The 14,279-nt window shown below is 41.4% G+C and overlaps 1 protein-coding gene across 11 annotated transcripts in view; it reads left to right on the top strand.

Annotated features, from left to right (window-relative positions):
- Positions 1-14,279, top strand: part of pde9aa (phosphodiesterase 9aa) — a 210,723-nt gene that overhangs the window by 136,002 nt on the left and 60,442 nt on the right. For all 11 annotated transcript variants that reach the window (XM_084315192.1, XM_084315187.1, XM_084315184.1 and 8 more), the window contains one exon: positions 937-1,032. In XM_084315192.1, the coding sequence (XP_084171318.1) occupies positions 937-1,032 (96 nt within the window). The remainder of the gene's footprint in view (positions 1-936; positions 1,033-14,279) is intronic.

Below are 14,279 nucleotides of genomic sequence, written 5' to 3'. Positions count from 1 at the left end.
ACTAAAAGAAATTATACTTTAGTGAAAGTATGGGTACCGTCTCAAAATCGTACTCAAGTAAAAGTCAGAGTATCTGGCTAAAAACAGTAAAAGTAAAAAAGTTTCTACTTTGAAATGTACTTAACCTACTAAAAAGTTAAAGTAAAAACTTTTTTTTATTGCAAGGGATAGACCAGGGGTCTCAAACTCATTCCATTGTGGGCCAAGTTTTTATTTCAACTACACATTGCACCAGGTGAGTTAGTTGAAAAGGTGAGCCAATTAGTGAAATCATCAGCTGGTGTTTAGGCAAGGCTGGAATGAAATCAAGCACACACTCACACAAGGACAAATCAGCATGGGTATGGCCGGGTTCATTTTCCATTGATGGGGATTTGATTGGCTGTTTTTAAATAAAGTGTGGCCGCATGATTAATAACGTTAACGTTAGTTCGGCCAGAGAAACAAATATACGAATTAAAATGGTTGGACCTGCGAGATTTGTACTTTGTACTTTGTAGGTCTGCATTTTAAATGTAAGGAGTAAAAAGTGTTATTTTTCTCTGAAATGTAATTTGAGTAAAAGTACAAGTATACAAACCTAATAATACTTGAGTAAAGTACAAATCCCCCAAAACAGTACTTAATTATTGTAACAAAGTACAATTACTCAAGTACTTTACACCCCTGGGAAAGACGCTACATGGACACAAGGCCCCAGAGTTACTTCCGTTGTGGTCTTTCATAGTGAAGCAACAGTTGCGTCATGCTGACAGTGAAACTGTTACATAAACAGAACAGTTAATCACTAACAGTTCCAGTCAAATGAAATGGAACGACAATACAATTTAACTGTGAAAGTATGGTAGTAACGGCAGCAATGGTAACGACAACCATGCTAGTGATGATAAAGTGCTTAATGTGATGTTTGTGTGTGTGTGTGTGTTCGTCTCTCAGCTGTTCCCTCAGATTGAGGAGATGATGGTCCAGCCGCTCAGAGATTCACGAGACAGATATGAAGAACTCAAACAGATCGATGATGCCATGAATGAGGTTAGAGAGATTTGTCTCTGTGTGTCTCCTTAGTGTTCACTGAAGATGGCCTTGATCACATGACCTTCTAACCCCCTATGAGCCGGAGCGCTGCCTGAGGTCCTCTGATCCTGCTGACCGAGCATTTTACATCAGGGCGCCTTAAAGGGGATAGAAATAATATTTTTTTTAACATTTACATTTACATTTAGTCATTTAGCTGACGCTTTTGTCCAAAGCGACTTACAAGTTCTGTACGACAAGTCATCAGGAAGGGCACAACTCTATCAGCTGAGTAACAATGTTCATCAAAGTGTTGAGTGCTACAGTGTAGGTTAGTTTATTAGGACAGTAAGTAGTTTATAAGTGCATGACAGTAAGGTTAGTTAGGGTTAGATATTATTATTATTATTATTTTTTTTCAGATAATGGTTGAAGAAGTGCGTCTTTAGTAGACGGCGAAAGATTGGACGGGTTTCGGCTGTCCTAACTGGGGTGGGTAGTTCATTCCACCATTGTGGGGCAAGGACTGAGAATAGGCGACTTCTCTTTGATGACCCTCCCGGAGCTTGGATAGGAGTAGGTCTGAGGTGGCCAGAAGATGCAGAGCGTAGGGGTCTTGAGGGTGTGTAGTTAGAGACCATTGACCGGAGGTAGGCGGGAGCGGTTCCCTTTGCCGCACGGTATGCCAGGTCGAGGGCCTTGAAGCGGATTCGTGCAGCAATGGGGAGCCAGTGCAGGTCCCTAAGAAGTGGGGTGACATGGGCCGACTTCGGTAGGTTTGAGATCAGGCGGGCCGCTGTGTTCTGAATGAGTTGAAGAGGCTTAGTGGCAGTGGCCGGGAGGCCAGCGAGCAGTGCGTTGCAGTAGTCGAGGCGGGAGATGACTGTTGATTGGACGAGGAGTTGGGTGGCTTCTTTTGCCAGGAAGGGGCGGATCCTTCTGACGTTGCTCAGGAGGAATCTGCAGGTTCTGGTTGTCGCTGCGATGTGAGCAGAGAAGTTCAACTGGTCGTCGAGGACAACACCAAGGTTCTTGGCGGTCGGGGACGCGGTCACAGCTGCATTCTCGACTGTGATGGAAAGATCGGTCAGGGGGGGAGATTTGGCCGGCAGGTGGAGCAATTCTGTTTAGCTTAGGTTCAGTTTGAGGTGGTTGGTCGTCATCCAGGCAGAGATGTCGGACAGACAGGCCGAGATCCGCTCAGAGACGTGGATATCTGAGGGAGGGAAGGAGAGGAAGAGTTGAGTATCGTCGGCATAACAATGATAGGAGAAGCCATGAGACGTGATAATGTTACCCAGTGATTTAGTGTAGAGGGAGAAGAGAAGGGGTCCTAGAACCGAGCCCTGGGGGACACCCATCCGCAGGGGGCGGGTGGCCGACAGGGTCCCTCTCCATGACACTTGGTAGGAGCGGTCATTGAGGTATGATGTCAGCCATGTCAGCGCAGAGCCAGCCACTCCCATTCCTGCGAGGGCCGCGAGGAGGATCTGGTGGTTGACTGTGTCGAAGGCTGCAGATAGATCTAGGAGAATCAGGACAGAGGAAAGGCCTTTCGCTTTTGCTAAGTGAAGTGCCTCTGTGACCGCAATGAGGGCCGTTTCTGTGGAGTGGCCAGTCCGGAAGCCAGACTGATTAGGGTCTAGGAGGTCATTCTGTAAGAGATAAGCAGTAAGTTGGTTGGATACAGCACGTTCAAGTGTTTTAGAAATGAAGGAGAGAAGAGAGACAGGACGGTAGTTGCCTATGACGGTAGGGTTCAGGGTTGGTTTTTTTATGAGCGGCGTGACTCTGGCTTGTTTTAGGGAGGTGGGGACCACCCCCGAGTTGAGTGAGGAGTTGATGGTTGCAGTTAGGAATGGGAGGATGTCTGGTGCTATGGTCTGGAGGAGTGGGGAGGGTAGCTGGTCCAGCTGGCATGTAGTCGGACGGTTTGACGTTACCAGTGTCAGAGTCTCGGGTTCTGTAATGGGAGAGAAAGATGACAGAGTGAAGGATGAGGTTCTCGATTCAACATTTGGAATGGGTGGGGGTTGGGAGCTGCGGATGTTCTTAACATATTTTCCCCCTTACCCAGTGTGCTATCTATTCATCCAGATCATAGTCCTTTTACATATCTGTAGAAGATACAATATCTATATCTGTACATATCCTACTGTTACTAGTTACGCTGCTGGCCAGTATGACTACTATGACTAGATTGCTGTCGGGGCTGAACAAGCTGAATTTGTGTCTAAGATTTTAATAATAATAATACATTTTATTTGGTGGCGCCTTTCATGACACCCAAGGTCACCTTACAGATCATAAAGGGGAAAAAATAACACTTTCAATTTTAGCGTTATCTTATCCTCAATGTTACCCTATTTTAGTCCTATATTTTATTATTTTATTTGAGCCTAACCACCTGACGTTAGTGCTATCGCCATGGATACAAATGTCTCCCTGCAAAGACTGCCATGGACACCTGCAGAAAATTGCAGTACTTCAAACATGGATATTTCATATGGAGGAAGATATAACTATACCCTGGACTCCACAACCACAAACAACAGGAAATTACCTTGCTACAGTGATAACTGGGAACACTCCACACCACTCAGTATCGGACCACGACCTTGCTACTGCGAGCCTGCATGAGGCAATGTCCCCACCCCCAAACTCTGCCCAACAGACTCAAGAAAGGGAATCCAATCTACCAACACCACCCGAGGTCGACCCCAACCCGAGGAAGCAACCTGCACAGAGTCACACCTTCACCTCCAGCTCCCCGACAGACTTGACTCCTCCCCCGAATGGCAAGCATCTCTGTCTGATTTCCCCTGGCCTCAATGACCCCTATGTCACCCCACCGCCAGCCCAGGAGGGACTGGTCACCGAAGCCCCACCCTCAAACCTCAACGATCCCCGTATCACTGCTCAAGTTATCAAAAACATTGCTTTATTAGCAAGCCATGTTCCTGTTTTGACCACTGCAAAAAAAACATTTAAATCGCACTATAAGACAGGGTAACCTCATAGCCATCAAAGCTCAACCAAGGCCAGTTTCACATCCTATCACAGAGCCCCTACAGTTAAAAGTAGCTTTTACAGTTAAAAGTAGCTCTCCTTGGGGTGCTCCAGTAGCACACCATATAGCGTGCTCAGTCGCAAAGCGGTCGCCCCGGGTTCGATTCCCAGTCCCGGTGGCCATTTGCCGCATGTCCTCCCTGCTTCTCCTCCCGTTCTCCCTCTCTCCTCTGTCGGTCCTGCGTGGCCAGAAAAAGCTGTGAAAAACGCTAATAAAGATAATAAAAAAAATAATAAAAGTAGCTCTCCTTAATGTCAGATCGCTGGCTAATAAATCCTCCTTAATGAATGATCTGATAACAGAAAAAAGCCTGCACTGTATGTTTTTTGTTGACACTTGGTTAAATAACATCACTGGAGTGGCAATACTAATAGAGACATGTCCTCCAAACTATAAATATTATCAATCAGTCAGAAAAAATAAGAAGGGAGGAGGACTAGCCACCATTTTATCCACATCATTAATAGGGACATTGACATGGGAGATTTCACATCATTTGAATATCTGGCTATGGAACCTAAAGCACAGCTGTCCCTGCTTATAATTACAGTATGCAGACCACCAAATTATTCGTCACTATTTATTCAGGAATTCTCAGAACTGATCTCATTTGGAATCACCAGATGTGAAGGACTAATCCTGCATGGAGACCTGAATGTTCATGTTAATAAGAGGAATGACCCCAAGGCTGTTGAGCTTGTGAACCTATTAGATGACAAAGCAGAAGAAAGGTTCTCTAATATTATGAGATCATAATTATAAGACACATTCTACTCTAGACCAGGGGTGTCAAACTCATTTTCACAGAGGGCCACATCAGCATTATGGTCAAAGGGCCAAAGACCGTATAAATGTTAATGTAATGTAAAATAAATGTAGCTACTCATTTACACTGTGTATCACAAACAAATGTTGTTTCTGTATTTATTACTTATTCAAGTTATACATATTGCATATGCATTTGCATAGATGTAAAAATACATGTTCGCTTATGTTATTTTAACAAATAATTTTAGTTTATCAGAACCCCATATTACTCCATTAATCAATGATCAAACCATTCAAGTAAATAACAAAGAAGAAGATCATAAAATACAAGCTATGACATTAAGTTTGTTCAAAACCTTTTTGTCACAGTCAAGAGGGGCAGAACTAACAACTGAGCTTCAAAGAACACGTGGGACAGATGTAGCAGATGTTACAAAAACAAATGGCTGCACACAACCTTGCAGAGGCCATACATCCAACTAATGGAAGATAGTTTAATTAACTTTAATTAACAGATTGCAGAATGGGTACAGTACAGTACAGCTCAATACACACAATTGTTAAGGGGATGCAGACCAGAGAAAGACTTTCGACTTGTTTACATCAGGGTCCACCATTTTCAATTCGTAATGAAATTGCTATTATGTGTCTGCATGAACACACAACTGTAACTGTACTCAAAAATAACAAAATAAGGGTTGTCTCAGTTCACAACTATATTGGTCAAGTTTTGGGTGGGACTCGTTTGCGTCCCTACAGCTTCTTATTCAATTGAGCGAGATGCTCGGTTATGTCACACAGCCAGTTTGCATCTGACAGTTCAGACAATATTTCTTCAACCCTTTGTTACCTATTCCGCCTGGATCTTTTTTGTATTTTGGGCTGTAAAATTGTCAAAGAATGTCTGAGGAGTAAGTGCTTTTGGCTTTTTTCCTTTGTTACTTCATCAATACCTCAGATGTTCAACATACATGTATGTGTAAGAATGTGTAATAACTAAGGCTGTCAAAGTTAAAGCTTTATTAACGCATTAACCCACAATTATTTTAACGCCGCTATTTTTTAACCCAAGATTAATGTTTTTTACCAGAGCTCTTGGGGGGCCACATCAAATGACGTGGCGGGCCACATTTGGCCCGCGGGCCATGAGTTTGACACCTATGCTCTAGATCTTTCGTTAGACTCCATAGTAGAACATCTCAACAATACATTGTCATCTACTCTGGATACTGTTGCTCCACTAAAGGCTTAAAATAAATCGACTGACAGAATTTCCCCATCGCTAAACAATAGCAGTGTTAATCCAAATAAACGAACCTGTCGAGCAGCTGAAGAAAATGGAGAAAAACTAAACTCACAGTTCATTGTGATACATATAAGGTAGCCATGGCCACCTACAATAAATCAATACGATTGGCAAGAAAGGACTACTTCTCCACAATTATCACAGAGAACGGGGTTGTTCTCCACGATTGACCAGCTGCTCAACCCGCCCCCCCCCCCACACCCAATAGTGTATGCATCAAAATGTGAAGAACTTGCACTGTTCTGGACTTCCGGTTTGACTTCAGCATGTAGCAGTCCCGTTGGCCAGAGCTCCGCTCCCGTTAAGTTTAATTTTGCTTCAAAATCCACTTTTTACAACACTAATGTGTTTAAACCTCGATGTATATATTAAATAAGATCTTCTACTAACTATATCGACAGAAATAAACAAGATGGCATCAAAGAAAGACCAGAAAGACCCTGGAAAGAAACGCGGAGCAGACAAACTAACGGTAGAAACTTCGCCTGTGGAGACCTCCAACTTGAGAAGAAAACAACTGATAACATCATCTCTTTCACCGCTCCCGCTACTTCACCCGATGCAGATATGGAGTATACATCACCCGATTTCGAGTCTCTGACTAAGCTGATAAAGATCTTAACCGAGAAGGTTGATAAGCTTGACGATATGGTTGTTAAGGCTGACGCTAAGGCGGACGCTTTCAAAGAATCTATCGAAGCCAAATTCGAAGATTTTAAAGCAGCGGCTGCAGTACAGACCGAACACATTATTGTAGTTGAAAACACTTTGGTCGAACACACACTAAAAATCGCTGAGGGCGATAAGGCTCTACATGACGGTATCGAGGAACTAGCGGAGAAGATGGAAGAGGCTGACGAGAAACTTTTGAAGATAACGGATAGGTTGTTCGAAATGGAACGTCAATCCCGTAGATTTAATATCCGTATAGTGGGGTTGGATGAATCAGTCGACTGCACAGAAGACTCGTTCGCGACAGTGTTAGCTGGAATTCTAGGCCCAGATATACTCTCTACAACGCTGACAGTGGATCAACGCTACAGAATTGGCACCCGAGATTACAACAGCAATAAAGCGAGGGTGATTATTGCTAGCATGCGTAAAACTGGAATAAGAGATACGATTATCAGGGAGGTAAGAAAGAAGTGGGGGAAACTGCTACACAACGGGAAACAAGTGTTTTTCTACGAGGATATGTGCCGGGAGGCTATAACCCTACGAGCCTGTTACAAGGTTGTGATGTCTCAGCTCTTTGAGAAAAATCTCCGTCCTATCCTACGCTACCCAGCGAACCTTTCCATCATGGATGGAAGTGGAAAAAGGTTCTTTCTCCATTCGCCTGAAGAGGCCTTAAGGTACATGAAGAAACCACAACGTGGAGGATAACTGTATTCATATTTTTTTTTCTATCCACGTTGAATAACTTTGTTATAACTCGGACACCAAAAACGGCATCAAACAAGCTTTGACAACATTGATGTAGTAATAATTTAATACGAGACGCTAGACACTATATTTATATAAAGGTTCGCTGTTTGGGCCCGTTAGATTTATGGTTTTGTGCAGTTCATGATTTGTTGTTGACATTCTGGAATATTCTGGATTTTTTCAACGCTCGGTGTCATATTGGAATATACTGGAATATGCTGGAATGATATTATTCTATGGCATGAAGAATGCCCTGAACATAAACAACAGCTTTTTGCAAGTCATGATAGGTTGCTAACATTCTGGAATACACTGGACTTTTTCAATGAATGCCCTGGAACAATAACATCGGTATGTGACCTGCACATGAACCAGATCTGGAAGAACAACAACCTTCATAGCGGATTACTGCCCACCCATGTCGAGGGACGAACTGCATACACGTATTTAAAAACCTCCTTTTCATCTAGATGTGTAAGCTTGGCAAAGTTATTTAAAAAATGTAAGCAGTTCTCTAATTTTGGGGAATTCTATAATCTAGTTCTAAACATCTTCCTTTTTCTTTTTTTCTCTCTGTCTTTGATATGTTTTTTTAACCTATACATGTCAGTAGAAGGTTTAAATGAATATACTAATTGAGGCATATTTTTCATTTTTAGTTTATTACATTAACGGGAGAGTGGCTAGGCCACGGGTGACATTCTATTAAGGTAGAATTAAAAGTTTTAGATCCTATGGCAATTTGCATAGGAAAGTTAAGGATAAATGGCTCATTCTGGGCTAACTGGTCGTGTAAGGGAGGGTGGAGTTGTGCGCGAAGGGGGTGTCAAATGAACACAGGTACCTTGTACGGCTCTTTAAGGGAGGGGGGTTCAGGGGATTATATGTATATATGTATGTTTTTAAGCTCGGCTCTCAACAGGACCTCAATTATTGGATATATATCCATTGTGAAATCGTACTCCAGACGAATTACAAACAAGTACACAACAACTTGTATAGATTATGGCTAGTTTGAATATAATGATTTGGAACACTGGGGGAATAAACAAACAACATAAACGCAAAAGCGTGCTTGCACTGATGAAAAACAGGTTGATGTGGCTCTTTTAAGCGAAACGCACCTTTTAGTGGATGACAAAGTAAAGCTAGCGGACAACATATATCATAACATTAGCCACTCTTCTTTTGGAACGAGATTCCGTGGAGTTGCTATAGTCGCAAAACGAAAGTTGAATATTGAATTGCAGGACGTATGGTCTGATATAGAGGGTCGGATAACCATAGCTAAAGTTGTATACAGTAACAGGAAAATAGCGTTGGTGCCCCAAATCTTTACGAGGCTAACTTCTACGCTACACTCACCAGAACAATGTTAAACCTTCCTGAATACTCATTTATAATTGGCGCGGATTTTAATGCCATTTGGGATTCCGGGATGGATAAATCTTATCCCACCATTTCCAATGATCAGAAACATGCATCTAATGCACTAAAGGATTGGTCCAAGAATACAGGTGTAAATGACCTATGGCGATCACTCAACCCAACGGCCCGAGAGTACTCTTGTCGATCTACAAGACACAAGACATTCTCCAGAATAGATTATGTTTTTGCATCCCCTAGACTATTTGATAACTATGACGTGGAAATGGTTCCCAATGCACTATCAGATCACAGCTATTTACTCCTAAAAGGATCATTTGGTATACTGTCATCCCGAGCCCCAAGATGGCGATTTAACTTGATATTGCTGAAAAACAATGAATTCATTACACAATTCAAAGAAGCACTTGTTGAATTCCTGCTGGAGAATGCGGAATCGGTACAGGATCCCAGAATATTATGGATGTCGGTAAAGGGATTTATCAAGGATTTCACTGCAGTCTTTTCCTCCAAACTACGCAAGAATCGTTGCTCAAAACTGGCAGAGCTGGAAACGCTTTACTCATCGTTATTTTCCTCTTTACAATACAACTACTTGGTTCGATTGGAATCTCAAATTAATGTGTTAAAAAAAGAGATTAACGCCATTTTAAGACAACAATCTGAATTTCAAATACGTAGCACAAGACAACATTATTACTTTCAGGGTTCTAAACCAAGTCACCTACTAGCTATGAAGATACGAGACAACGCAAAATTTGCAGATATCCCTACTATTAAGGCCCAGCAAGGACTTGTTACAGACCCCAAAAAAATTAACGAGACATTCGAAGAGTTTTACTCCAACTTGTACAAATCAGAAATGGCTTTCGATCAAAACAAAATGGATATATATCTTAATCAAATTAACCTACCTAAACTATCAGAGGAAGATGCTAAACAATTAGAAACACCCATCACACTAGATGAACTTAGGGAGGCTATATCTGAAATGCAAATTGGTAAGGCTCCTGGAAGGGATGGGATCCCTCCAGAATTGTACCTCTCATGCTGGGATGTAATTGGACCCCTATTACTTAATATGATTTTATACTCAATCAAGGAGGGGAATTTCCATAAGATAGACAATATTGCACTCATAACAGTCCTCCTTAAAAAAGACAAAGACCCCACCGATTGCGGTAGTTATAGACCCTTGAGCCTCCTCGGAACCGATATCAAGCTGTATTCCAAGGTATTAGCCATCAGACTTCAAAAGCATATGACATCTTTAGTTTACCCTGATCAGACTGGCTTCATAAGAGGCCGCTTGATCACGGATAATATAAGACGGTTACTACATGTGCTAGATGCCAGCAAGGATGCCACTCCACCTATAGCGATGCTGTCCTTGGATGCGATGAAAGCCTTTGATAGGTTGGAATGGTCTTATTTATGGGCAGTACTAGAAAGGATGGGGTTAGGAAACGGATTCATTGATATGATAAAAGTATTATACAAAGACCCATCGGCCATGATTACAACAGGTAATATCACCTCCGAAATCATTCCTGTATCGCGCTCCTCCAGACAGGGTTGCCCTCTTAGTCCCGGACTATTCGCTTTATCATTAGAGCCTTTAGCACAGTATATAAGACAATCCCAATCCATAGAACCAATCGCAATTAAGGGCACACAACATCATATTAGTTTATATGCGGACGACGTAATATTGTTCATGCAAAACCCTACCACCTCAATGCCTCATCTTCTCAAGTTGATTGATGATTTTGGCAATCTATCAGGATTTAGGATAAATTGGCCAAAGTCGGCCTTCCTACCACTTAATGCCCCTGCAAAGAATATATTCCTTCCAGAAAAAATACCAATGGTAAAACACTTCAGATGTCTAGGAGTCGAAATATTCCCTACTATATGCCAAACGGTGAAGTACAATTACACAAAATTCCAAGATAAGATCAAATACGACTTTGACAGGTGGTCCAAACTTAAAAACTCAGTACAGGCCCGAGTATCAATAGTTAAGATGGATGTTTTACCTAGAATCAACTTCATTAGCTCAATGTTACCGTTACCCCCTCCTGATGGTTACTGGAAAAAATTACATTCCACCACATATACATTTATTTGGAATAACAAACCTCCACGAATAAAAAGATCCACCGCACAGAGAAACAAAGCCGACGGAGATTTAGCATTTCCAGATTTGTATCACTATTTTAAAGTGTACTCTTTAAGACCACTGACAACCTGGTTTGACTCCCAAGCATCTGTATCCTGGAGGAACTTAGAAGAAAATATAGTAGCACCACATAGACTGCAGGACATAGTATACACCATGAATTTCCCCAAGGGGATCAATAAAGGAATATCTTATCTTATCTTATCTTATATTATCAATTAAGCTATGCTTAATTGGCCCTCTTATTACACATGTGATTCGTATATGGCGTGAAACACAGAAAAAATATTCAAACCAACATAAATGGCATAGCCATACTCCCCTATTCAATAACAATGCACTCCTTATTGGAAAACGACCTATCAGATACCCCAAATGGGAAAAGCAGGGAATACATACATTGGGAGATGTTTTCAACAAACTGGGTTTTTGTAGCTATCAAGATATACGTAACAAATTTAACCTCACCAGTTCCACATATTATTTCTACGCACAGTTATTGGAATGTTTGAATGGAGTCCCATTAAAGATACCAATTGAGCACCACAGATATCACAAATTCTTCTATGAAAGAGAGACATCAAGAGGCTTTGTATCTGACTTTTATCATCACTTACTAACGTCTTCGTATGGAATCCTTCCCCTAGACTCAGTCTGGAGGAGGGATATACCAGACCTGGAAGTAGATTTTGATTGGCAAGAAGTCTGGGCAAACGTTCGAATTGCGTCACGCAACCCATCAACAAATTAATCTTAATTATATTCATAGGACATACCTGACTCCTATAAGATTGAACAGAATGGGACTTAGACAAGATGCTCTATGTTCCTTATGTACAAATGGTGATGAGGGTACATTTATGCATATGTATTGGGATTGCCCACCTGTTAAGATATTCTGGGAAGAAGTGACCTTGCAATTATCAGAATTTTTATTTCTGAACATACCTGTACAGCCCTCTGTATTGCTGTTGAATGATGTTTCTCAGTTTGCAGCCCCCATACAGCTAAAGAGACTAGTTTTGTCCGGTCTCACAGCGGCTAAAAAGCTGATAGCATCACGATGGATTCAACCGGATAAAATGTGCCGGAAGGTATGGGTTCTTACCTATCTCGATGTGATTTATCTAGAGATATCTACAGCAAGAATTTTAGGTGTCAATGAAACCAGCATTGCAATCTGGTTAGAAGTGATGGAGAGAATAAAGGCTAGCATATGAATTGTAATTCCTGGTTAGAAGCGAATGAAAATGGATGGATTATCCAAGTGGGGGTCCTGGGGGGAAGAGCAAGCAAGAGCATATGTATGTATTGTATTGGATTGCAAGTATTAGGTATATATCTCGTAGACTACATTTATATTGATTCAAATGGAATGTATAGTTCTGTGATTTACGTTGGATGTTTACTGTTAATGCTCGTGTGTCTAATTTTATGTCATGTTTAAAAAATAATAAAAAAATAAAATACAAAACAAAATAACAAGATCGGCTAGCATTACCTCAAATGTAAACACAGACACCATCTGCAATCCCTGTGTAACCATGGGAAAATACACATGCATTACATCCGCTGAGCTTTATAGAACTGTCATGGAGTGTAATTCATCCACCTCTTGCGTTGACCCAATACCTACAGCATTTATTAAGCAAATATTCGACAGTGTCTCAGATCATGTCCTAGAAATTATAAATACATCTCTTCTAACTGGCATCTTCCTAGATACATTCAAAATGGCTGTTATAAAACCCTTACAAAAAAAAACTAGATAGTAATGCACTTACTAGCTATAGGCCAATAGCAAATCTCCCCTTCATCAGCAAAATACTTGAAAAATCTGTCTCAGTCCAAATACATATTTTTCTCAAAGATAACCGCAATCTGGATAAATTTCAATCAGGCTTCAGAGCATGCCACAGCACTGAAACTGCTCTCACCAAAATAATCAATGACCTCAGATTAAATTCTGATGCTAACAAGGTCTCAATTCTCGTCCTCTTAGACCTAAGTGCTGCTTTCGATACAATTGACCATAATATCCCAATTAATAGGTTGGAAAAGTTAGTGGGTCTCTCTGACTGTGTATTAAATTGGTTCACAACATACGTATATTAAAGGGAGACAATAATATGTCAAGCTTGGAGATGATGTATCTGAGAAACATGACACCTCCTTTGGAGTTCCACGGGGAGCTGCCTCGGTCCACTATTGTTCTCCTTATATATGTTACCATTTGGGGATATCATCAGAGAACACAATGTATGTTTCCATAGCTACGCAGATGACACACAACTATAATAATAAAATAAATAATAATGGATTGGATTTATATAGCGCTCTTCTCTGACTCAGAGCGCTTCACAGAGTCCATTATTCGTTCATACACAGTCATACCGGTGGTGGTAAGCTACAATTGCAGCCAGAGCTGCCCTGAGGCAGACTCATGGAAGCGTGGCAAATAATCATCGCCTACGGCCCCTCCGACCACCACCAACATTCATTCACATTCATACGAGGCAAGTAGGTTAAGTGTCTTGCCCAAGGACACAACGGCAATGGGATGGACATGGGCTTGAGCGGGATTCGAACCACCAACCCTTCGATCATTGGACACCCCGCTCTACCCCTGAGCCATAGCCGCCCCAATTTGGTACATCTCCGCTGAACCAAATTACACTACAGCCATAAATTATATTACTGCCTGTCTCTTAGCAATAAATAAATGGATGAGCAATAACTTCCTAAAATTAAACAAAGACTGAAACTGAAATCCTACTAGTCGGCCCTGGAACAAAAAGAGAAATGCTACTGAAAAACATGGGAAAGCTTACTCCTTGGATTAAACCTGTAGTTAAAAGTATTGGTGTCTGTCATCATAGATTCAGATTTAACCTTAAAATCACACATTAACAAGGTAACAAAAACTTAATTCGTCCATCTTAGAAATATAGCCAAAGTACAACCATTTATAAAACAAAAGGATGCTGAAAAACGGATCCATGCTTTCATTTCAAGCAGACTGGATTACTGTAATGCACTTTTTACCAGCCTCCCGAAATAAACCATGGAGAGTCTTCAGCTCATCCAAAACTCTGCAGCTGGACTACTAACCAGAACCAAGAGGA

Source organism: Notolepis coatsorum (assembly GCF_963971535.1).
Source record: "Notolepis coatsorum genome assembly, chromosome: 5".
NCBI classification, from domain to species: Eukaryota; Metazoa; Chordata; class Actinopteri; order Aulopiformes; family Paralepididae; genus Notolepis; species Notolepis coatsorum.
The sequence above is the reverse complement of the archived record's forward strand: the minus strand, read 5'-3'. Positions and strand labels throughout refer to the sequence as shown.